This window comes from Acomys minous, assembly GCF_964271855.1.
Source record: "Acomys minous genome assembly, chromosome: 4".
Taxonomy (NCBI): domain Eukaryota; kingdom Metazoa; phylum Chordata; class Mammalia; order Rodentia; family Muridae; genus Acomys; species Acomys minous.
In genome coordinates this window covers 97,748,519-97,771,882 of record NC_140486.1, presented here as the reverse complement: position 1 = coordinate 97,771,882, position 23,364 = coordinate 97,748,519, and the positions used below count along the sequence as shown (strand labels likewise).

At 42.7% G+C, this 23,364-nt stretch overlaps 1 protein-coding gene across 2 annotated transcripts in view; it reads right to left on the bottom strand.

Moving 5' to 3' along the window:
• Positions 1 to 1,756: 1,756 nt before the first annotated feature.
• The window catches only part of EPHA4 (EPH receptor A4), a 144,184-nt gene continuing 122,576 nt past the window's right edge, over positions 1,757 to 23,364 (bottom strand). Inside the window, exons 10-18 of one of the 2 annotated variants that reach the window (XM_084780935.1) lie at positions 22,926 to 23,039; positions 22,239 to 22,424; positions 17,836 to 17,897; positions 17,163 to 17,372; positions 15,545 to 15,694; positions 11,491 to 11,684; positions 8,673 to 8,857; positions 7,430 to 8,359; positions 1,757 to 4,219 (exon numbers count right to left, since the gene is read on the bottom strand). In XM_084780935.1, coding sequence (XP_084637061.1) covers positions 8,698 to 8,857; positions 11,491 to 11,684; positions 15,545 to 15,694; positions 17,163 to 17,372; positions 17,836 to 17,897; positions 22,239 to 22,424; positions 22,926 to 23,039 — 1,076 coding nt within the window. In that variant the 3' untranslated portion in view covers positions 1,757 to 4,219; positions 7,430 to 8,359; positions 8,673 to 8,697. The remainder of the gene's footprint in view (positions 4,220 to 7,429; positions 8,360 to 8,672; positions 8,858 to 11,490; positions 11,685 to 15,544; positions 15,695 to 17,162; positions 17,373 to 17,835; positions 17,898 to 22,238; positions 22,425 to 22,925; positions 23,040 to 23,364) is intronic. The other variant, XM_084780934.1, reaches the window with a different exon arrangement.

Genomic DNA, 23,364 nt, shown 5'->3' with positions numbered 1-23,364 from the left:
GTAGATTTCCCAGCGTTCCACACTTGCTTTGGTCTTCCAAGGATAAATATGGATCTCTAAACATGACTGTCCAGATTCACTTGCCCTTCTGTGGTGATCTTCATTTGTATGTCAAGCATGGCTGCATCGAGAGGGGACTGGACCCATCACTCAGTGCGTGGAAGAGTTGCTATGGTGACCCCTCGCATCCTTATCAGGCTACAATAGGCTAGGTAGCCTCTGCTCTATGAAAGCAGCTCTCATTCCCAAGATTTTGCTTGATAGACGTTAAGGCCTTGAGACTGGTTTTCAATGAACAGGGATTTTTACCAACTGATGAAGCATTTATCTGAAGGCTAGTTTTTAATGATTTGGTGTCCCCAACAACCAATTTAGAATTTGAGGATATTTATGGAATCCCCCTTTCAAGACATATGTACACATTTAAAAGTAACAATTACATAGCTGGGTTGGTGTGTGTGTGTGTGTGTGTGTGTGTGTGTGTGTGTGTGTGTGTGTGATCTTGAACCTTGTTTGGCTTCACTAGCAGGACCCATAGATTTGGTTTTAAAGCCCAGAACTGGTGCTTGGAGCCCACGAAATCAACTAACTGGGACTCATGGGTGCTCACAGAGGTCACAGACCCTGTAGGGGTCTGCCCTAGGTCCTCTGCATATTCGTATGGTTGAATAGCTTGGTGTTCTTGTGGGAATCCTAACCGTGGGAGCAGGGGCTGTCCCTGACACTTTCACCTACTCAAGGACCCTTTTCCTCTCATTGGGTTGCCTTGTCCAGTCCTGGATGTGATAGTAGATGCCTGACCTTCTTATAGCTTGTTATGCCATGCTTGTCCCTGGGAGGTAGGGAGAGGAGAGAGGAGATTAATTTGAGAAAACACAATAAAACAAAACAAAGCAATTGGTGCTTGGCATCTTGGATCAGTAACAAGGATGGAAGAGGGTAGAGGGCTGAGTCTACTGAAGACATTGATGCCATCAGACTGAGAACTACCACAGATTCTACACACTGTTGCGAACATGTCAACATATTTTATTTTTATAAAGGCCCATAGCATTATAATTACCCTGGTACAAATAAGGAAACAGGCCCAGGGAATGTAAGAACCTTACTCTACACTGTAATTAGTAGGCAGGGGAGCCTGGACTACAGTCTACAATCTTAAAATGGAATATAGAAATCTCAGAGTCGGATTATTCTTGATACACGGTTCTCAATGGGAAGAAGTCGGTGCCTTTTCACACATTGTGTAAGTATATCAATTCACACTGTACTCATTAACATGTACAATTAAACTACTAATTAGTAAACTGGGCATGGCAGCACGAGGCTGAGATTTTGAGGCCAACCTGGGTTACATACACGGTGAGATATTTTGTCAAACATTTATAAAAACAAAACCCAAATAAATGTTTTAATTAAATAATCAATCACATATTTGAAATTCTCCAAATATTAGGAGCTAAGATTCTGTGTTTAATTAAGTGACAAATTATATAGCAACACCATACAAATGAAAATTACTGAAAAGATACAACCAGAGCAGAGTGGTACAAGCTTGTAATCCCAGCAACTGGGGAGGCAGAAGTCAAAGGATTGCCAAGGTCCAGGTCAGCTGGGCTATAATATGAATCTCAGACCAGGTTGGGGGAACTTAGTAAGATCTTGAGTCAGAATAAAAAGAGGCTGGGTCGAGCTCTTTGGTAAAGCACTTGCCTAGCATGTGTCCCCAACACCAAAGAAGGCAAAGACAGCCAGATTTTGGGTTTGTATACGGCAACTACTTTATTACTTTCAAATGCAAACTCTTTGCATTTAGTTTGCTATTTTACAACTTTACAAACTAGGTATAAAAGACCATAAATAAATGACATAAGTTATGTGTACCTAAAGTTCATGAAGGGAAGAAAAATACCTTGACAAATAAAAACGAAATAGAAAAATCTATGGCTAACTCAAAAGATTGCTCAACATTTGGAACGTGTATGAACCAAGAGATGTTCGGTTAATTTCCTTTTCAGAATGAACTAAATCATAATATGCCTTATACATTCTAATTATAACCACAGTCCTTGCATATTCCAACAGACTTGGAGTAATACAAAATAAATGCACTCTTCAGCGTTTATTAATACTTGATGTTATTTGGACAATGCTAAAAGAGTGAAAATATTGCTTCTAGAACTTTCCTTTACTGGTCAAAATTTAAGTGTCTTCAGACAAATAACTGAGGCTATAGGAGTGTATGGATTAATACACGTACCCTTCACAGATGAATACAAGAGGTCTCAGAACGCACAGAGCAATCATGTTGTGAACACAACCGGTCTTCTATTCTTTTAAACACACCAGAATATTTCGTTTCTAAGATTTCCTGCAGACACATGGTGAAACAACTTGATTTGGTGCAGGGAAGCAGCTTGAAGCTGCTTAGTAGATCTGAATAGAATTTAGCCTTCCAGCTCACCAGGCCAGCGCTTGCCCCTGGGCTGGATGCAGACCCCGGAAGTTGGCCTCCTCCCATCTGACCTCTGGGAAAGATGATCTACTCAGAGATTCTACTTCATACCTCATTTTTTTTTAAACACATATTTTTCAGGCATCAATGCATAGGCACATCCCTTTAAAAATATATTAAGGTCCCCCGCAAAAGGGGTGAATTAACTTTGTCACTCTGGCATAGTTACGAGAATACAATGCCACACACCCTGTCAGAATGCAATAAATATTTATTGGTGATTTTTCTCTACTTATTCAACAATATATGGTTCAGAATCTTTTTCCCCCATTTTTCCCTGATTTGATGTTATAGCTTATATAAACAGCCACAGTTTCTGCAACCATAGCTCAGAATAAGCAAGGCAGCCACTCAGGTTAAGTAAAATGGCAGTATGCTGGCTGGAGTTTGGTATATGAATCCAGTTAATACTGAATCTTCATACACCAGAACTCAAGGTTCTAGAAGACTGATGCACTTTCGAGGGCAAAAGGAGTTAGCTGCATATTAACTACCGGAGAAACTTTCCACACGTAATTGGGGAACCTGGAATTGCTAGAGGCCACTTCATCCCAACTACATTAAACCTCAAGAGCCACTGGCATGTACGTATTTTTCTGTGACACTGGGACACAAAGTATTACTCCAGACACGACATCTCAAGGCTGACACACATATCTAAGTTCATCTCCAAAAGTATATGAATTGCATATATTTGTTCGCATTCATCAAGTTCACTTATGCAGGGGGAACCAAGGCGACTCGTCCTCCATCCGGGGTCACTGTGGGGACTCCATTCCCTTATCTCTCCATTTGTGGAATTGGCGAATCAGGCTTATATCCAAACATCTCTCCACCATCGAGGCAAAAAGCGACTGTCCAAAGCTGTAGAATTGCTTCTTGGGGTAAATGTGACAGCTACCTTACACTTACAGATAAAGCCAAACTGTCTTCCCAATGGATGGGCATGGTCTCCGGGCCTCGTCTGTCATCACGTGACTCTTTATCTTTGAACTGGTAGTAAACCAGAGCTCTCCAGGTGTAGCATTCCACAACACTCACAGGCAGTTCTAAGCATGAGGTTACACGCACACATGCACACACACACACACACACACACACACACACACACACACACACATATACACACACTCAAACCTATGTACACACATCAAAAGAGATATTCAGGTCATATTTTAGTCTAGGAAAAAAATATATTTATATCACTGCAATGGCACACCCTGGGTAAAATGTTTCTTCAGCAATGCATATTGTAGGCAGCGTACGGAACTGGCTTGGTTCTGCGTGGCGGCGCCTGACCTGGCGTCCATAGGCAAACCTGTAACATTTGGTCACTTGCTGCCACATGGATGCAGCGGTGACGGTACAGGAATGAAATATGGAAATATATATAAATAAAAACCACAAGGAGTTTGGGACTGAGGGCTCTGCAGAGCTGGTGCCTTGAGACAGTAGATTTCTCAGTGTAGCTGGAGAGCAGATGCCAGCGCTAGATGCTGTCATGTTCCTGGGTGAAGGAGACTTGCAACATGTCTTCTGCTTTTCAGGTACAGGTGTTTGGTCACGTCTTCTTTGCCTCCAAACTGACAGAAGAGAAGCCAGAGAACAACATTGAGAAGGAAGCGAGGAGGGTGCGTTCTGTTTTCTTCCAAGGGCTTTGTACTCAACAGGAAGAGCTGTGGGGCTGAGATAGCAGTCTACTCCCTGTAGAGAAAAAGAGGCAAAAGCCATCAGCCAGTATTACCAGCCAGCAGTCTGCGAGTCAGTTACAAGCCACACTTATACCAAAGAGAAAAAGGACACACACCATTTTGGGGTCACAGAAAAGTGTCAGTGCCCAGTGCATACAGAGTGCCATTAATATGCACATTTAACCCAGATGAGTAAGAACTCACTTGTCAGGGTGGAGGCTGTTCATAATTATCCAAAGTATTACTATTATTATTATTACTTGAGACAGGGTCTCACTATGTAACCCCTGCCTGGCCTTGAATTCCTAGAGGTCCGCTTGCCTCTGCCTCCTGAGTGCTGGGATTACAGGAGCGTGCCACCACCATGTGGCTATCCAAACTACTTGGAAAAAAAAAAGGGGAGGGGGGGGATCCGGGCAGAGTGGCACAAACTGTTTTAATTCCAGCACTCAGGAGACAGAGGCAAGGTGAATCTCTTAAGAGTTTGAGGCTAGCCTTGCCTACATAACAAGTTTCAGGCCAGGGTAGGCTACAAGGTGAGACCCTGTCTCATAAACAAAAACAAAACAAAAACTAAAAGAAAAAAGAAGAAGAAGAAGAAGAAAAAGGATCTGGCATGCTTCATAACCTTTCCTTTCTGGGAGGCAGGAAGTCCATCACATGTAGTTTTGGAAACCTGTCCATACATGGGCTTGGTCAGGCACTCGTTTGTTCTCATGAAGGACAAGGAGAACACGGCCTTGACCTTAAAATTCCGACGTGCAACCAGGCCATGTGTACGGGCAAAGTTTCGTGGCAAGTTCCTCTGGCTACGTCTGCACCCTTGCGTCTGCTAAGGCCTTCTTCACTTAATGTGAGTACAGATACACATTACAGAAATATATTCATAGTACTGAGTGGGCACGGGGTGGGGGGTGGGGGGAGTGGGGCTTGCTTAGGTGAAGAAAGCTATCCAAGAGGAGAAGGAAGGGACCGTGAAGGCTGACCTCTGGTTAATGTCAGAATTAAGAGTTCATGCAGTTCCTTTAGTATTAAGGGAATTCTAGAGTTGAAGCCAAGGAAGGCCTATGGTATATGACAAAACAAAATAACAGAATACACAAAATGCTGCCCTTTGGAGTCAGACACAGGAAGTGCAAATATCTTTACAGGTGCCCTTTAATAGCGATGCGTACATATGTTATCCCAGCCTCACATAAACCAAAGTGAAGGAAGGGGCTTCATCTGCCTGGTCCTCTGCACCCGATCTGCCTTTGGACCATTGGGTCACATGCAAGGACCATTCAGTGAACCTGGATGAGGTGGGAAGAAAGCACCTGTTCGTTCCTCTTGGGAGCTCTCTGCAAGAACACTTCTCACATGCGCACACCACCACGTCAGGGGAAAAGCTGTTATTATTGCAAAGGTATCATTAGCTCTCTAATTTACAGGTGGAGGAACCGAGTTAGGAAGCAAAGTGTGGCGAGTTTCCAGTGTCAACGTTTCAGTTGGCTTTAGACTCCATAGCTGTCAGGGTGCCAGAGTCTGGCTCCACACCCTGGGAAACTGTGGCTTTCCTATTGTTCTCATGTTCACTGCTAAGACCTCAGGAGGTAGTAAACACTTTTGCTGGACTTTGGGTATTATTGCAGACACTTGGACCTTTTTTTCCCCCCTTTCCATTGGCCTTGACTCTAACAGAAGTTACGACTCAGAAGGTGGTCTTCGAATGACGTAGCCTTCCTCCCCTATTATACCATTTGCCGAGATAGCTGCCAAGGAACAGCAAAAGGTTCAACATTGTAAACAACGTTCAACTTGTTAGAATACTTTAGTAAAGTTGTGCTTTGAACACATTCCATGCTTAGCAAAACATGTCAGGCCTCAAGTTGGTGGCTTTACCAAAGGGAACCCTTTAATCATTCAGCGCTGGCTGCCAGGTAATATTCTGTTTTCACTTCATGTGTAATTCCATAATGCTTCCTTATTGGACTAGGAAGGCAGAGATTTCAAACAGAGTACTTGGGCCAGTGAGATGGCTCAGTGGATAAGGATGCCTGTTGCCAAGCCTAACGCCCTGATACCCATCCCTGGGGCACACATGTAGAACTGATCTGTCTATGTTGTCCTCTGACCTCCAGACATAGGCCACATATGTGCCTGCATGCATGTACACACACAAAGAATAAATGAAAATAACAAGCAATAACAACAAAACAATGCACCCTCAAATTTCCAGAGGGTCTTAAACAAAACTATATTTGTAAAACAAAAAAAGAAAGATGAAAAATGCAGGCAGAACCCCACCCACAGTTGTCAACTTTTAGCCTGAAAATCAAGGACTCCTAGCCTTCAGCAAAAGCAGAGCTAAAACAAAAATTGTTGAAGTACTTTTAAAAAATCAGATTCCTTGAAAACAGAAAAACTTTTTTTACAACTACAATTGTAAAAAAAATGTTTTTACTAAACCATCATAATTTGACAGCATCAAATTTAGCATTTCTTATTCTATAAGAAATAGCTTTGGGGGGGGGGGGAAGAGGTCATTTAACTCAACCAAGCTCTTGGTTAAAAGTGTTAAAACTGAAATAGTTAAGCCAAGAATTCTGGTGCAAAATTTGGCCTGTTGCATCTAGGAATGAGCTATCATATAATATACCTGCTTCGCAAAGAAAATTCTAGAACTTAAGATTAGAGGCACTGGATGCTGCTAATGGAATTAGAGATTTTTGAAGAAGTCATTTTCTGGTAATGGGGAAGTCAGTGACATTCACAGGCTCAGCACTGACATGTTGGTGACTCCTCCGTGGTCCAGCTGTCCTGCTACAGGGGTTACTTGGATAAGACTGACACATGCTTCCTTATTTAAATGTCTCCCCCGAAAAGATGGGATGCACAATTCAGTAGTTAGGAACACTCCTAACACATCTGCCGTCTAGATATTAACAAGCAGGCATCAAAGGCCAAGGGGACCCTTCTTGAGGGAACCACAGCCAGTGGAGTCTAGGATCCGTCCACACGACCCTGACCCTGCTTTAGGTAGTTTTCTGTTTCTTGAATAATAATAGGGGAACCGTATTGGTTTTGGTGTCTTCTACTATGAAAAGAGGACCAAAATCTCATATAACCCGGCACCTGGCATGGTGCTTTTCAAAAGGAAGCGAGGCGAGAAGGGGGGGGGGGGAGGAGGGAGGGAGGGAGGAAAGAATTTACCAGAAGCTCATTGCTCATTCTATTAACTTACCTTGTAAATTTGGGAGTTGCCACTCTAAAAGGGGTATGCGTGTGAAAATTCCCCATTCAGGATTGTCACAGCCCATTTTCCATAAGGAAATTATGATAAGTTTGTAGCATTCCCAAATGAAACTTTATACGGCACAGCCTCAGGCCCTCAAAGACCTCATTTGTCCAGTTAGGGGTAATAGGGCTTGAGAGTTTGCATTTTTTTTTTTAATCCATTTTCCTTTTCTTTGTAGCCTCCTCTATGTCACAAAAATCCACCAAGTGTCCTGGGCACTGAAGAGGCAGCATGGATGGGCCATGTGGCTTTCACCTGGATTTTACTCTGTGGTATAAACCAAGCCCTGACAGCCACCGTTGAGTCCTTTGCCAATGCTCCTGGGGCCCAGAGGTCTTCGTCGTTCTGTTGAGAAGTGATGACTGCAGTTGATGCCACAGACAAAATCCTTCGGTTGAAATTCCAGACAGAGAAAGGATTAGGGTAACTTTAAAAGCTGGGTATCTGACGGGAAATACAGCGTCGAAGCTCAGAGGCAGAGTTTTATTTATATAAGTACATGTATTTTACACACCAGCGACGGACAGAGTAGTTCTGAGAAATTACTGGCTCCGGGTTTAACTGCGATGATCAGGATCGTTCATACAAGCCCCGCGGTTTCAGCAATCTCTTACACCAAGCAACGCTGCAGATATTTTTCTTGTTTGCTTTTCCTTTTAATTTCAGAGGGCGAAGACGAAGTTAAAAAAAGTGCAGTTCTTCAATTAAAGTGCATGGATGAGGTAAACTATTCAAGAGTTTTGAGTCTATTCAGTTCTGGCTCAGACAGGAACCATCCTGCCGTGTATCTGCTGCATTTGGGTTCGCATCGCCTGGACGCTGCTCAAAATCTTATTCTGGTGCGTGATGGCGGTGATGCCAATTCTCGCCAGGTCACTGCAGATGGGGCCGAGAGAGAGAGGGAGAGAAAGTCATGGCGAGTGCAGAGAATCTCCTCCTCAAGGTTTCATGCAGACATACATTTGAATCAGCCACAATTAATACAGTACGAGGCAGGTGTGTAAATGTTCCAGTAAGCAATCCAACACAGCAATGCGGGTAACGATAGAGAGCGTGTAAAATTACACTGAGTCAAAATGAGAGGCATTCCAGATTTCTTTCTTTCGTTCTTTCTTTTAACTATTTAATGGTAGGGAATGATTATGAAGCTCAAAGCAAAACAGGAAAATACTATGAAATCTAGATTTACCCTTTGGTGTTACATCGCTGAGTACTTACTCCTGGCTCATGTGAACCACAGCTTCTAGAGTGGTGTACCCGGCGGCTGTGAAGTTATCCTTATACCGGTCCATTTTGATGGCCTGCAGCCAGTCACCCACTGATACTACGGCCGAGAATTCAGGGGAGCTGGGATCCAACAAGGCTGTGTTTGGTCTGAAAAGTGGAAAGAGAAATTGTAAAACGGATAGAAGTCCGACTGCGCGGTACAGGCTAGGGAAACAAAGGGCCAAACCAAGAGGTAAGTGGAAATTACTGCCAAACAAAATTAACGTGTGTCTCCAACCCCTGCTGTCGGCATTTGCGCCTCACAGCAGGTCCTTGACCACCCCAACTTGGTAGAGCATGGGGTAGCCTCAAACTTGTACAGTCTTCAGTGAAAGAATCCACTTCCTTTCTCTCTCTCTCTCTCTCTCTCTCTCTCTCTCTCTCTCTCTCTTTTAAATGAGGCTGAAATACCACAACTATGAAAAGCTCAGGTGAAGCCGGATGGAGGAAAACTTCGAGCTTGCAAGCTGCCAGGCTTGATGGGAGCTGAGAGAGCAGCAGGGAGTGAGAGTTCAAGTCTACCGTGTTCTCAGCTAGGCCTGCAGACACGCTCAGGGAATTCCCACGAGCCCCAGGACAGTGGGAGTTAATCTTCTCTTTAACCAACCCTCGCCTGACCTGCATGCAGAAAGAGTGCTGTTCTGTGGTGGCTCTTTGGATTGGGGTATGTGCCCCTCAGATTCCTCTGCCAAGAATCGACCCAGTGAAGCCAACGCTTCTTACTAACTTAGCCACTGTCATTCTCCAGCAAGGCACTACTGTCATACCAGATCGACAGTCAGGACTGACTTGGCATTCCGTCTCATGATAGAGATACGCAAGGAATCTCCCATGCAGTCTTTAAGAGACTCAGTCATCTTTGTCCTTTCTACCTAATAATGACCACAGGCTAGACCTTCAGAGAGGCATTTTATAACACCCCTATTGTAATTTCCTACATAGAAACATGGTTTTCTTAAACTTCTCTTTACCCTCAGAACCACAGAAAGTCTGTGTGATTTTAACATTTTAGCCTGAAACTACGATGGTGCACAGACATTTAAGTTGGAATAATGTCCTCGATTAAGACAATTTTTTTTCTAAAAACAGAAGTTACAATGCTTAGATTTGTTTTTCTTTTAATATAGAATTAACCAATCCTTGAAAAGCTTTCATTTTTTACCTGTTATTTGGATTTGTATTATCTCTCTTTTACATAAATATTTTAATAAAAACTCATTTTTCACTATCAATTTTGTGTCCAAATAACTTGCCTCTCTGACCTTCCTTTAGTATGTTATTTCAGTTGTCTAAAGTTTTCTGAGTAAAATTCAGCATGTGCTTATAATAAAAATAACCAAGGTTGAATTCTCCTAATTTGGAGCTAATAACATTACCACGTAGGATTTTATTTTTGTCACTGAGTGTGGGATGTAGAGCCACAGCACTTGTTGTCAAACAAAGAGCAAATTGCTTGTATTTATTTGTAATTTCAGGCTAAGCTCATGAACAGGGCTCTACTTGCCTGACAAGGGTCAGGATAGCCTCAGGGTGAAAATATCTCCACTTGGTGTCAGTCAGGCATTGCCACACTTGTGCAGCCGTCTTCCTTCTCTTTGTAGAATGCCACATTTGCCTAATTTTGTGCTGAATCCTGTCCTGTATTCCATTATAGCCTATTATCCTCAACAGTGACAAGTATTATTTAAATACTATTATCAAGAAAAAGTTCAGAGCCGAGAAAAATAGATGCTGTTAACTCAGTTTGCTCTAGGCTTTGGTGCAGAACAGACGTTATGTGGTATTCATGGCTGAGGCACTTTTAATGTCTTTTTAAATGCTGAGCACTATCAAATACTAAAAGGTTAGCCTTAAAAAGGTACCTCCTCACCAAACCCACCCCCCTCAATAAAAAAAAAGAACACAGCTGAAAACAAGGTAGGAGAGATTCATCCCCAGGAATTGAAGAAACTGGCTAGACCTAGAAAAGAAGCTTCTGGGCCATTTCAACCTTTTCAAGAATAGAACAGCAGCAGCAGCAACAAAAACAACAACAACAAATCCCTCTCATGGTAGAAGATGCCTTTCTTCAGTTAATAAAGTCGCACAAGGTCCCAGCCACATCTAGTGTCGTTTCAAGAGCTCAGTGACGGCCCCTTTTGTTCCATGGCCAATGGGAGGGGTTTAGGAGCACAGAGACTGGAAGTTCTCCCTGCCATCTACCGCAGTGTCTCTTTCTTACGTTGTGATAGCAAATACATTTCTTCCCTTCCAGGATGTTAAGGCTCTTTGAGGAGAACTTCAGAGGGTCTACGAAGAAAACTGGAAGGCCTAGGACAGGCTAACATAGAAGGAATGTTCTGTTTTTAAGTCAGCGTCACAACAAGAGAGACACCTTTAAGAAGCTCAGATTTGAAGCCGAGTGGGCGCCCCGGCTGATGATGCAGGCCTGAGCCTTCTCACTTTTGACTTCTTAGCAGTCTAACCAGCCAGTAGGCTTTTCTACCTTGATCTACACCAGATGAGTCTGGCCTCTAGGTGTCCTGAATCTGTTAACAGGAAAGGGAACTTCCTGGTGAGCAAGGGCCTTGGGACCTTTACACAGACCAATCGGTTTCTGCAGGCTCAGAGTAACTGAAGAAGCCGCCCAAGAGCTTGGAGGTGGCCTGGGATTCTGCAAAGGCAGGGATGAGGATGCACCGTTCTCTCCTGTCACATATGATGTAGTCCCTCATACATCACTATTAGTAAGCATGGCACACCTGGAACTCTCCGGCCCTGTCCTCTTCAGGCTGTTGGGATTGCGGATGAGCTTGTCCAACATGTTGACAATCTGGCCAAATTTAGGCCTGTCACTTCTCTCTTTCTGCCAGCAGTCCAGCATCAACTGGTGGAGGGCAATGGGGCAGTCCATTGGTGGGGGTAGCCGATAGCCTTCCTCGATGGCTTTAATCACCTAGAGAAGACAGCAGGAGGATGTGGTGAGCTGCCAGCCGCTTAAGCACGGGCACAGCTCCAACTCCTTTACAGAAGCCAAAGCTAGGTACTGCTGGCAACGGGAGGGAAAAGCCAGCTGTTAAGTGGAAGTGGTGCCAATCTGAAACTCCGAACTAAAGATGCATTGATATTCCAAAGTGGTTAGAACCCAATTAGATCACAGCATGGTGTCAGAGCTCTGGTGACAGCCCTCCAACATCATGGGGGTCCTGTCTGCACCTTGCTATTCAGTATCAGCACACCTACACACTCCAGTAAAAGCCAGGCATCCTTTAGGAAGTAATTCCAAAATTGGAAGTCCCTAAGCATCACTTTCGCCCTGTGTCCCCCTCACGCAGTAGAGACTATGTCAGCATCAGTGCCCACTTCCAGACACCTAGCCATTTTCTTTTTAGGACATCTACACCCTTTTATACATCGTTGATGTTATTTTTATAAAACAGTGTTTGTTTCTCTTAGCTTATTTCTTAACCCGACTATCACACAAATAATTGACTTTCCTTTATATTTGTTTAAAAATAAGGATAACAATACAATCTTGAGTAGGTTATGTCTGTTCTTAACCCTCTATGCTACTTTGTCTTATGCCCTGCAAACATTCCAGTGATAGTTGCAGTCTGTAGCTTTCCTTGGCTCCAGCCCCTTCTTGGACCTCTACCAGAGGCCAAATCCCCTGGCTCAATCCCCTTCTTCCTTTTCTAACTCCTCCTCCCATAGCTGGCAGGAAGTTCAGCCCTAGTCTCTGCCCTGCTCTTCGATTGGCTGTGAGCTGTTTTATTGACATACCAGGGGAACAATCGGGGAGCAGAGTTTACACACCATTTAGATAGTAAATTCTCAGAACAAAGTTTGCAAACAGATATGAGAGACAAAGAAACATTTAAACTAAACAATAAACTTATGCCCACAATACACCAGCTCAGTCTTTGTCTTGGCCATAGACCACTGCTGATTTAAGTGTTAATAACTCAATTCTTTAAAAAAATATTTTAATATGTTCATACTATAAGGGGATCCTTACATATAAGAGGAAGTTTCAGTGGAAAGTGTCTACTGTCTTATTGCTTAAGGCCATTCGGAGTGTTTTGTCTTCCTACCTAATCAGATGAAGGAATCCCTCTAACGTGTCCCTCTAATGTGTCTTCAGGGCAAGCACATTGGTTTTCTTTCTTTCATTTTTTTTCTCCATCCCTTTTTTTCTTTGAGACAGGATCTAACAATACAGCTCAGTTGGCCAGCCTTCCACTCTCCATCCTCCTGCCTCACCTTGGCTCACACTTACTACAGTCTCATTGGCTTTTTCCCCAGATGCTCCTCTCCACTGGGGGATGAGTGCTCTATAGGTGATTTGGTGGACTTCCGCCAAGTGCAAAGACAGGGAGGGAACCACTTCAAACTGTTCCTTACTCTTAAGCCTTCCTCATGAGCAGCCTCAGATATTGGAAGCAGTTTTGTTTGATACTTTAAGCCTTTTATTTGTCGTTGTTGTTTTTCCCTTTGCCCCTACCCAAATGATTGCTGTCAAAAAGACAAAGTACTGCAGCCATCCCATAACCACATTGGATTTATCCCACAAGGGGCTATTGACTGCTGAGAAACTCGCCTGCTGCAGAAAATAAGTCAATTTGAGCAGATCTAGATTCTAGGCACAAATTTGACCGCTATCCTTTTTAACCAGAAAACTTCTCCCGTCTGGTAATCATCCTCTGAGGGAGGACCATCTCCAAAGTATTTTTCAGTATCTTATTGCATCAGAATTATCTGCTTCTCCTTCTAAAGTAGACATCTCTACTCTACCTCGTGTAACTTCATTGTATATAAGCACATCAGGTCAGTTTGAGCTGTGCATTCCTTTTATCTTTCCGAGTACATGGCATTGAGTTTGGAGTTGATGAAAGCATTCTCTATTGGTGGGAATGCAAATAGCACTGGGCTTATGCCTGGTGAACTCAAACTAATGAATGCTCCCTACCCATGACCAACTAGAAAGAGACCTTTTAGGTTTTCTGTTTTTTTTTTGTGGTTTTTTGTTTGTTTGTTTTGTTTTGTTTTTTAAACAAAAACATGTTTTAGCAGTGGTGGCGCATGCCTTTGATTCCAGCACTCAGGAGGCAGAGACAGGCAAATCTCTGGGAGTTCAAGGCCAGCCTGATTCACAGATCAAGTTCCAGGACACTCAGGGCTATACCAAGAAACCCTTGAAAAACAAACAAACAAACAAACACCTTTTTAGCTCAATTCAAGTCTTCGGGGTGGGAAAACAACAGATAACTTCTTTTTTTCAAATTACTTAGTTTGATGTATTTTCCCCAGTGTCGTAATTCCATTTGACATATGTCACATTTCCTGCTGATTCCCAAAATCAACACAGACAAACATATGGATGACACATATCAGTACTATTTGTGAGCAAGAAATGGCCTCAAAGCTTCCCAAATGAAAAGCATAGCAGAGAGCAACCAAAACTGTCAGAATTATTGAGTCTGCCAACAGGTAGGGCAGGAATACTGTCCTTTCATAGACACTCATTTAGCAGGACTCTCAAGTGCAGTTGAGGAAGCCTGATGGTGCACCATGCTTGTTTGGCTTACCTCTGTCTCTCTGACTGAATCCACACATTGCTCACAGACAATATTTGAAGACATCTACAAGCTACAATCCCTTCCAACAATGGACTATACGGCACTCACTCCCAGTCTTTCTGCATCTCGTAATGCTAGCTCTTATCTTTCATCCTGTCCACCATGAATCTCCTCTCATGAGCCGCTGATGATACAATGTTAATACTACTTAAAAAAACAAAACAAAACAAAACAAACAACAACAACAACAACAACTGGCTAGGCACAGTGGAGAAATCTCCCCTACCCCACCTAGATGTGAATACAGGACTTCCCCATTGCTCTGGCCACTCATAGGAACCTGAGTTCTATTAGAGTGAGGGTTCTGTAATTTCCTGTTGTGTTTAGGTAGGTGAGGCAGATGGACAGACAGACAGTATTCCACATCAGAATCAAGATTTAAAAGGAAAGCTTTCCGACATATAATTTTAAGTGTTCAGCTAGCTCAGTTTATGGCAGAGCTGGGACACTCTCAAAGCATCATTTTAATTGGTAAATATCATATTGTAAATGTTCTTCTATAATGTCCTACCCTGGGTAAATACTAGTAAAGATGGTATGAGGGTGGGGGGGGTCACATAATTTCTAATCTTAAAATTTTCTCCAGAATTAACTAAAACATGTTCTAGGAAATCCCTGATCTGGGACTAACTGTGTTTTGCATTTGTTTGCTCCTTCCTCACTGGAGATGTCTGTAATTAAATTCTATTAGCCTGGAATCTTATTAGTGTCATTATTGAATGCGTCTCTGAAATTGCATGCATCGTAGATACTCCCTCACGAACTAGTCCAGATGGTACGTTTAAAGGGATGTGCATAATTTACAAAGGGTCATTTAGCGAAGCTTTATTTAAGAGTCCTTGAGGGCCAAGGTCTAATTACAACTATACCAGCTTTAAAACATCCACTAGGTTTCTTTCAGCGAAACTTTTGTGTCGGTTTTACCACATGTGAAAGTTGTTTCCTCAATCTTTGCATTGTTTACCTATAACTCCTGGGATCTATTTCTTCCTCTACATTAAACACTTTAATTTTCATCTTGAAATCAAATCACTGTTGGCTATAATGTGGTTACGAGGTGTACATATATATATATATATATATTAAGAACATTGACTTTAATGTATCATTTCAAACCCAATGTTTACTTAAGTGTATGGTAACATAGAACTTTCTGAAGTTCGGGGTAAACACTCACATCTTGATTGGACATATCCCAGTACGGTCTTTCTCCATACGACATCACTTCCCACATCACGATTCCGTAGCTCCAGACGTCACTGGCTGATGTGAATTTACGATAGGCTATTGCTTCTGGTGCAGTCCACCGGATAGGGATCTTGCCGCCCTGCGAACATGTCAGCTATCAGTCATTCCCTAATGTTCTCACAGATGTGGCGGCCATTTTGTTTCTGAATGCCATACTTGACAAGCGAGACAACTGCATTCCTGAGGTAGCTTTCGGCAACAGCGGACTTGTGTACGTGAGCTAAAGTCTTCCGGGTTGAGGCAGTTCTCACATGTGTTCGTTAACCACAGGGAAGTGAATGAGTAATCTGGCTAATTATTCTCTGAGCGCTGCTTAGGGCAGTATTACAGAGAGGAAATCTCAGGTTTTACATAAATACATATGTTATTTGGGGTACATCAAAGGATATGTAGCTTATGTTTGTTTTGCCTTCTTAATGCATTTCTCCCATCCAGCCTTACAAAGGCTGTGCTTAACACTGAGTCAGAAACAATGAACAAAGGAAGGCAAAATGGACGATTCTACCCACCACCCTGTCTTCCTAGTCTTATGTAGCATGACAAAGATACTCAAAACAGGCCCATTGAAAAAGTCTGTATGTTTTCATAAAGGAAAGGCTATTATTTAATTAGATTAGTTTTTTAATGTAAAAACCACAAACACACACACAAATGTTAAATTAACAAACTCTCACTCAGAAAAAGAGGAATTTTCCAAAGCAAAACAAAACTACACTAAACACCCTCAAAAGTTTCTTGCTTAGGTGTAAAAAAGTACATATAGTTGAGTTTCAAATTTTTTTACATTCTACCTGGAGAAAGGAAGTTGAATTTCGAACCACATATGGTTCAGTCAGCCATCAGTTAAGATTGCCTTATAACCTGCCCAGGTTACTTTCCTGTTCTGTGGTTCACTGTGAAGGCCCAGTGTTCTATGCTTATTTAGATCAAGAAATTTTGTGCAACCCCCCCACCCCGCACCCACCACCACCCCGGCAAGGAATGGAAAAGAACTAAGTTGAAAAGTTCAGACAGGCAAAGGAGTATAGAAGGAAGAAAGAGAGAGAGAGAGAACTTCAGCATTACATGGATATATATTTGGGATATAGTATATATAGGCACACTTAACACAGTAAGTCACCCAACCTCCTGATTTTCATAATAATGTATCATTTGTTCAGTAAATTGCCCCTGGCTCAGTTTTAAAGACACCTTCTCATTGTTCATGAACACTTTACTTTGCCCAAGAAAATTTAGAAGAAAGAGAATTGATTTTGCTTGTAATTTGTGGCTCCATAAAATGGCTACCCATTAGAGTTGGCTTCAAACCCTCATTTTTTTTTTAACGCATGGTTTAAAAATGAATGCAGAAATACAGAGAGGGCCTGAAGGATAAGTAAACTTGAAGAAGAAGAAGAAGAAGAAGAAGAAGAAGAAGAAGAAGAAGAAGAAGAAGAAGAAGAAGAAGAAGAAGAAACCATTTAGGAAGAGTGCCAACATCATGATGACAAGAGAAGATTAGTTTTATCAGAGTGGATGCAGTGCCAGAGGTGTCAAGTGGTCCTTACCCTGGTGGTATAGGCTGCTTCGGGATCATCCTCAAGCACTCTGGACATGCCAAAATCGGACACCTTGCAGACCAAGTTGCTGTTTACCAGGATGTTCCTAGCAGCCAGGTCTCGATGCACATAGCTCATATCGGATAAATACTTCATCCCAGAGCCAATGCCACGGAGCATGCCCACCAGCTGGATGACAGTAAAGCGGCCATCATTCTTCTGCATAGGAAGAGAGTGGGAACAATCCCATTAGCATTAGGCCAAATCAATTATCACCAAACATTTATTACCGGCTTCTTTTTTTTTTTTTTTAATATCTGTATCCGGCATGCAATGAAACTCGGCATTATTTCCGGGCCTTTCTGAGCAAAAGTCACTAATTCACGAGTAGAGTGTACTCAACGAGCTGGGCTGGCTTCCTGTGATAGATGGAAATTGTCCAAGTGTAATGAATCTATGGCTCAAAGAGCTCCACGCGTGGGAATAAATCAAATACCACCCTCATTGCCCATGGATTATTCAATAGCCTTAAGAATCACATCATATCCCATTCCTCCTCTTCCCGAACCCTACTGAAAAAAAAAATTCCACGAATGCACCGGAACAGAATGTGTACAAGGAATGGATCTGTTAGTGCCTGGATACTGGGCATTCCATGGTTCAATAGAAAGCCGACACGTACCCGGAGGAAAGCATCCAAGGAGCCGTTCTCCATGTACTCCGTGATGATCATTACGGGCTTACCTAGTTTCCAAAAGAAAAACAAAAGCGCTCGATGAGCAGTGCAGTTAATGAGATAAAAATGGGCTGTGCAAAATTTTACTGCCAAGACACCTGTCTTGTGCGATCTAATTTAATTAAAACAGGCCGAGCTCATGCCTCAGCTGTGGGAAGCTAGGAATGAAATATTCAGAGGACAAGTAGGCTTAAATTCCATCTGGAAGGTTAACCCTTCCGATGGCTTGTTGACAGGGTCCTTAACAAAAGTGGCCTCTGGTACCCAGGGACCACATAAATGGATAATTGCTCACTTAAGCAACAGGGGGAAATGATAAATGAGTATCATTTGTTGAAATGTGGGGAGAAAAAAATCTTTAGAATAATTCATTGATTTTTATCCCCAGAAGAGCAACTTGTGTGATGCTGAAGTCTGCGGATAGAGAAAGCTTCTCTACTTAGAGAAATTCAAGTTTCCTTGGGCTGTAGTTTTGGGTTTGTTGTTTTGTTTTTGTTTTTTCAAGACAGGCTTTCTCTGTGTATCCTTGGCTGTTCTGGACTTTGTAGACCAGGCTGGTTTTGAACTCGCAGGGAATCAGCCCACCTCTGCTTCCCAAGCATTGGAATTACCAGCTTGCACCACCACACCGTATAGAACTCTGTCCCTTCCCTTCCTTCTGTCCTGGAGTCTGTCCTTTCTCATCTAACACGTCTGTTCCATTTGCTTCCTTTAATAACTTATCTTAAGAGCAAATCTTTCTTGAAATTTTGTCTCAACGTTTGTTTTTTTTTTTTTGTTTTTTTGTTTTCCTAGAAGTTGGTTGGGAAGGAGGGAGTGGGGAGGGACATGGAGGACTTGGGGGGGGATAGAAAGAGGAAGAAACAAAATATATTGTATGGATTAAAAAAAAAAAACAAATTAGATTATATGTCCAAATAATTTCACCTGAGACAGGAGCTTGAATTCAATACTGGATGAAATGTTTGAAAGGATGGTTGGTCTGGGGACTGGGGGGGAAATGAACCTTTTCTTTTTTACTATAATTTTCCCAGGGACCCTAGGAAATAACCTTTCTTTCATTTCTTTTTCTTTTTTTTTCTTTCTTTCTTTCTTTCTTTTTTTTTTTTGTTGTTGTTTTTTTGTTTTTGTTTTTTTTGAAAGGGGGTTTCTCTGTGTAGCCTTGGCTGTCCTGGACTCGCTTTGTAGACCAGGCTGGCCTTGAACTCACAGAGATCCACCTGTGCTGCCACCACGTCTGGTCTTTCTTTAATTTCTTACAGGTGATAGATTAGGGTCTGAAATTCTTTCTTCTCAAGAGGCACTGTTATGGGGGTGGGGTACATCAGCAAATGTTGTAACTCTGGTTCTCTGGTGTCTACCCCCCAAGCCCCATCTAAGAGAGAAAGTGTGAGGGCAGTACAGAGCAATTGAACCCCTTTGATGAAAGCATTTACTTTTATCGATTTAGTCAGAAAATAACCTGGGCTCTCTCACTGCTGGAAAGCACCCTTTATTCGGTGTTGGCTGTGTTTGTGCATGTGGCCGTCATGTCTAAGACATATTTCAGAGGCAACCACTTTAAACAAGAGAGTGATCCCATTCAGACTCCCAGAGAAGAATTAAAGTCAGAACTGTGGTGCAGACAGACGGATGCTAAGCAAAAGAACTCTCTGGTCTTGCTGAAAGAGGTCCTAGGGGGACACTTTCTCGCCTTGCTAGGTCCATGTGGGAGTGCCTCACTCCCAGCACACTTGCCCTCTACAAGTCATTGGACACAACAAAATCACTTATGTGAGTGTTAATCATCCTGCCTCAGTCAAAAGATCCTGTCACCTAATGAGGAAAAGTCTGCTCTCCCATCAAGCGCTAACACCTAATCCCATTTCACCAGCTCCCTCTGGAGCTCTGCCGAAAAGAAGATCCAAGAGAGAGGGATGGGGAGCTCTTATGATCCTCCCCTCAATCTAGCTTCTCGGAACCGTCCGGTTATAAAGACACACTCTTAGATTGTGCCCTTTCACCCTCCGGTCTGCCTAGCCTGGCACTTCCAAACATCTACTCGGGTTTCCTATATTCTCTTGTCTGTTTATTAAAAGTATCCATTTTTTTTTAGCGCCTTGTAGATCTCTACAAGGGAAAGAATCCGTTTTCCCGCACAAGGGCTTATAAATCAAGCAGGGGCGGGCTCAGGAACGGCGGTGGCTCTCCCCCTTACAAGAGGTAAGGAAATTCGGAGGGGAGGGGACAGAACGGGAGGGGACCCCAACACCTCCTCTGGTAGAAAAAAAAAATTTTTTAATCATTTTAATTCAGCGACAACTGCATTATGCAAATGAACCCAGTCGTTTGTAACAGTTACAGCTGTAATAGCTGCGGGTTTTTAAAGGTGCGGTGGGACTTTAACACAAAGATCCCCTGTTTCTTCTCTCTTCCGCAGAGGTGCTAGGAAAATCACTGTCTGCGGCAGGAAAAACACGTGAGTTGAACAGAGCCTCCTTTCTAGAGACGGGACCTGCAGAAGTATTTAAAGGGAATGTTATCTTTTAATTAAAGTAGTGAGGGGCTTGGGCAGCTTCGAAGGCCACAGGCAACAGAAAAATATCCTGTCTGTAAAACCAATCTTAAAAAGCAAATAGAACTATTCTATGCTAATTATAACCTTCACCAGCGGTAGGAAATTATACGTCCTTAGCATCAAAATTTCCTTTTTGAAGAATTCTCAGTGTGAGGAGAGGTGTACACTTTTAGACATAATAGCACCTGTTAACACTTAAAGAGGTGTGTGTGTGTGTGTGTGTGTGTGTGTGTGTGTGTGTGTGTATGTGTGTGTGTTTAATTTGTCATTGTGCAAATGACTCTAAATATTTTATTTCCTCCCCCAAATAACCTTCCTTGCAAGGCAAGTTTTATTCTTCCCATTTTTATAGAGGAGAACAGTGAAATAAAACATGGACTATCCCATCCAGGCTGCCACCAGCTTCTGCTAGAGCTGTGAGCAAACACTTTATCATTAGGTCAGTTATCCTGCATCCGTGACATCACCTGGCATCACCTTTACTGAGTCCTTTAGGAATGAAAACTCAGATGGCTGTCCCCCACCCCCACCTTGCAATCCTGCCACTCATTCAAACTGCCTCAGAAGAGGCCTAGGAAACTGCCCTGAAAACTACATGTATTTATTTAGTGTCATGGGGCTGGGATACCTATGCCACAGGGAGCCTGTCCTAAGGTCAGAGAAATAGGACTTAAGCTTTCTCCCTCCAGCCTCTCAGGCTCCTGAGGTTGAACTCAGGTCATATAAGGCTTGGCAGCAAGCATTATTTACGTACTGAGCCATTTTGCTGGTCCCTAAATATCATTACTAGAAGACTCTGATGCAGGCTTAAATTTGAGGTGCCTGCTTTCTTTTCTTTTTTTTTTTATAAAGTAAGCTTTTGATTTCTTCTTCCTAGAGATTGAACTTTCAGCATACTACAAGTACGACCCACTCCAAGTCTCTCCCTGTGCGCCGTCCACTGAAGCGACCATCCTGACCCTCACCACTTGTTGATTGACAAGCTTTTCACCGCTGCCTTAAAGCCTTAAATCACATGAGAGCTAGCCTCACTGAAGACAGAGCCCCAGGCTTACAAGGTCCCTGACTTGTACTGACTGTAGTTAGGTACCAGGGCTCCTGGCACAGAGCCACCTTAAACATACCCTGCTTCAGTGCCCTGTCCATGTGGCACTTTATAAGTCGGTCTTAGCCAGCCTTACAGATGTGCACAGAGTTTGCTTTACAAAACACGTCTGTTGAGCTGTGTCGTATTTTAACTGAAGCGTGATTCACAAGCTCAGTGGACGCTAATGGACTAAAAAGGGAAGGTTCAACCAGGTGTTAGTGTAAATAGGTGCTGAATGGCCACAGCCATAAATCAGGCAGAGCAGACAAGCGAATCCCCCAATATAATAAAGATCCCCCAGTTTCGCTCCCTGCATCTGGAACCCAAGCTTCCCATACATACATACAAGGTGAGGTGGAGCTTTTGTTTTGCTTTCTATAAAGCTCATTTTGTTTGCCATCTGCTTGTGCCTATCCTGCGACAATCAGTTTGGTCTAGCGAAGATCTGAAAGATGGTATGGTGTACCCAAAACTCCGCAATATTAATTTCCCCAAAAATCTCACACAAGCTGCCTTGGCGACAGGGCATCAGCTGCAGTCATAGACCCATTTAGAGCTGACTGAAAGATTAATGACTTGTCCTGCACTGATTTCCTCTTATTAGTAATCAGTAGGCCTGTCCCATCTGTCATTTCCCCAGAAAGAAAATGTGTATTTAATCTCCCTGGAACTCTCAACTTAGAAGGGGAGCGACGACCCACATACATTTGGTGACAACGCCTTCCAGGTGGATTATGTTTGGGTGGTCAAACTGTCCCATGATGCTGGCTTCGCTCAAGAAGTCTCTCCTCTGCTTGTCAGTATAACCGGCTTTCAGAGTCTTGATGGCCACACAGATCTCTCTCTTGCCAGGCACTTTGAGACGCCCACTGCAGACTTCTCCGAATTCGCCTGAGGGAAAAGAATCCAAGATGTGTCAAAAACGCAGTCAAGATAAAATAACCTTCATGGTAGGCTTATTAGATGATCACTGCCTAGCTAGTAACACTAAATGATGACTTCATTTAGTCCCTCCCAAAGCTTTGTGGCTGCCTCTCTTCTCAGAGGCTCTATGCAGCACAGGAAACTCAAGCTTAAAGGTAAACCTCCCCCAAAAGTCTTGCAGCTAGCAAAAAGGAGAGCATTCTAAATCCAACCAGTGTGGCTACAGATCTTATGTGTTAGTTGATTTTATCGCCATGCTCATTTTCCTGAAAATAAAATACAGACTTGCACCAAAGTTCCTCAAGAACATCACATTTATACTTGGAATAAGGAAATCTCAGTGCATAATATTTACATATATAGACATGCATGCAATACTCATACATGTGAATGTAATTGTGTAATTTACATACATATTTCACATTTACAAAGGAAGTTGACTCGTTGGACAGATACTCAGACACTTACCAACTCCTATGACTTTCTCTATTTTAATGCAGGATGCATCAATTTCTTTGGCAAATTCTCGAACTGCCTGGTTGGGATCTTCGTATGTAAAGGGATCTACGTAAGTTCTAACACCTAAGTAATGAAATGAACATGAGATACAGTGACTGGATATATCCCAGGAAATGTGAATAAACCTAGAGGGTTGAGGTTAAAAAAAAAAAAAGCCCTTCACATAGGAAAAGTATGGCCGTTGACATATGAAAATGTTTAAATTCTTTCTCTGGTTTTCATTAGTGGGTAAACAAAGAATTTGCTAACTGCTTAAGACGCTGAGGCTCTACTGACTTCCTGGAATGTCCTCACACTTCAAGGATTAGAGTTTAAAGACAAGTTCTCCTCCCTTATCAGAAAATTTGGACCGAGTTGTCTGGTTCTCCCACCCAGAGGCCCCCTAGCT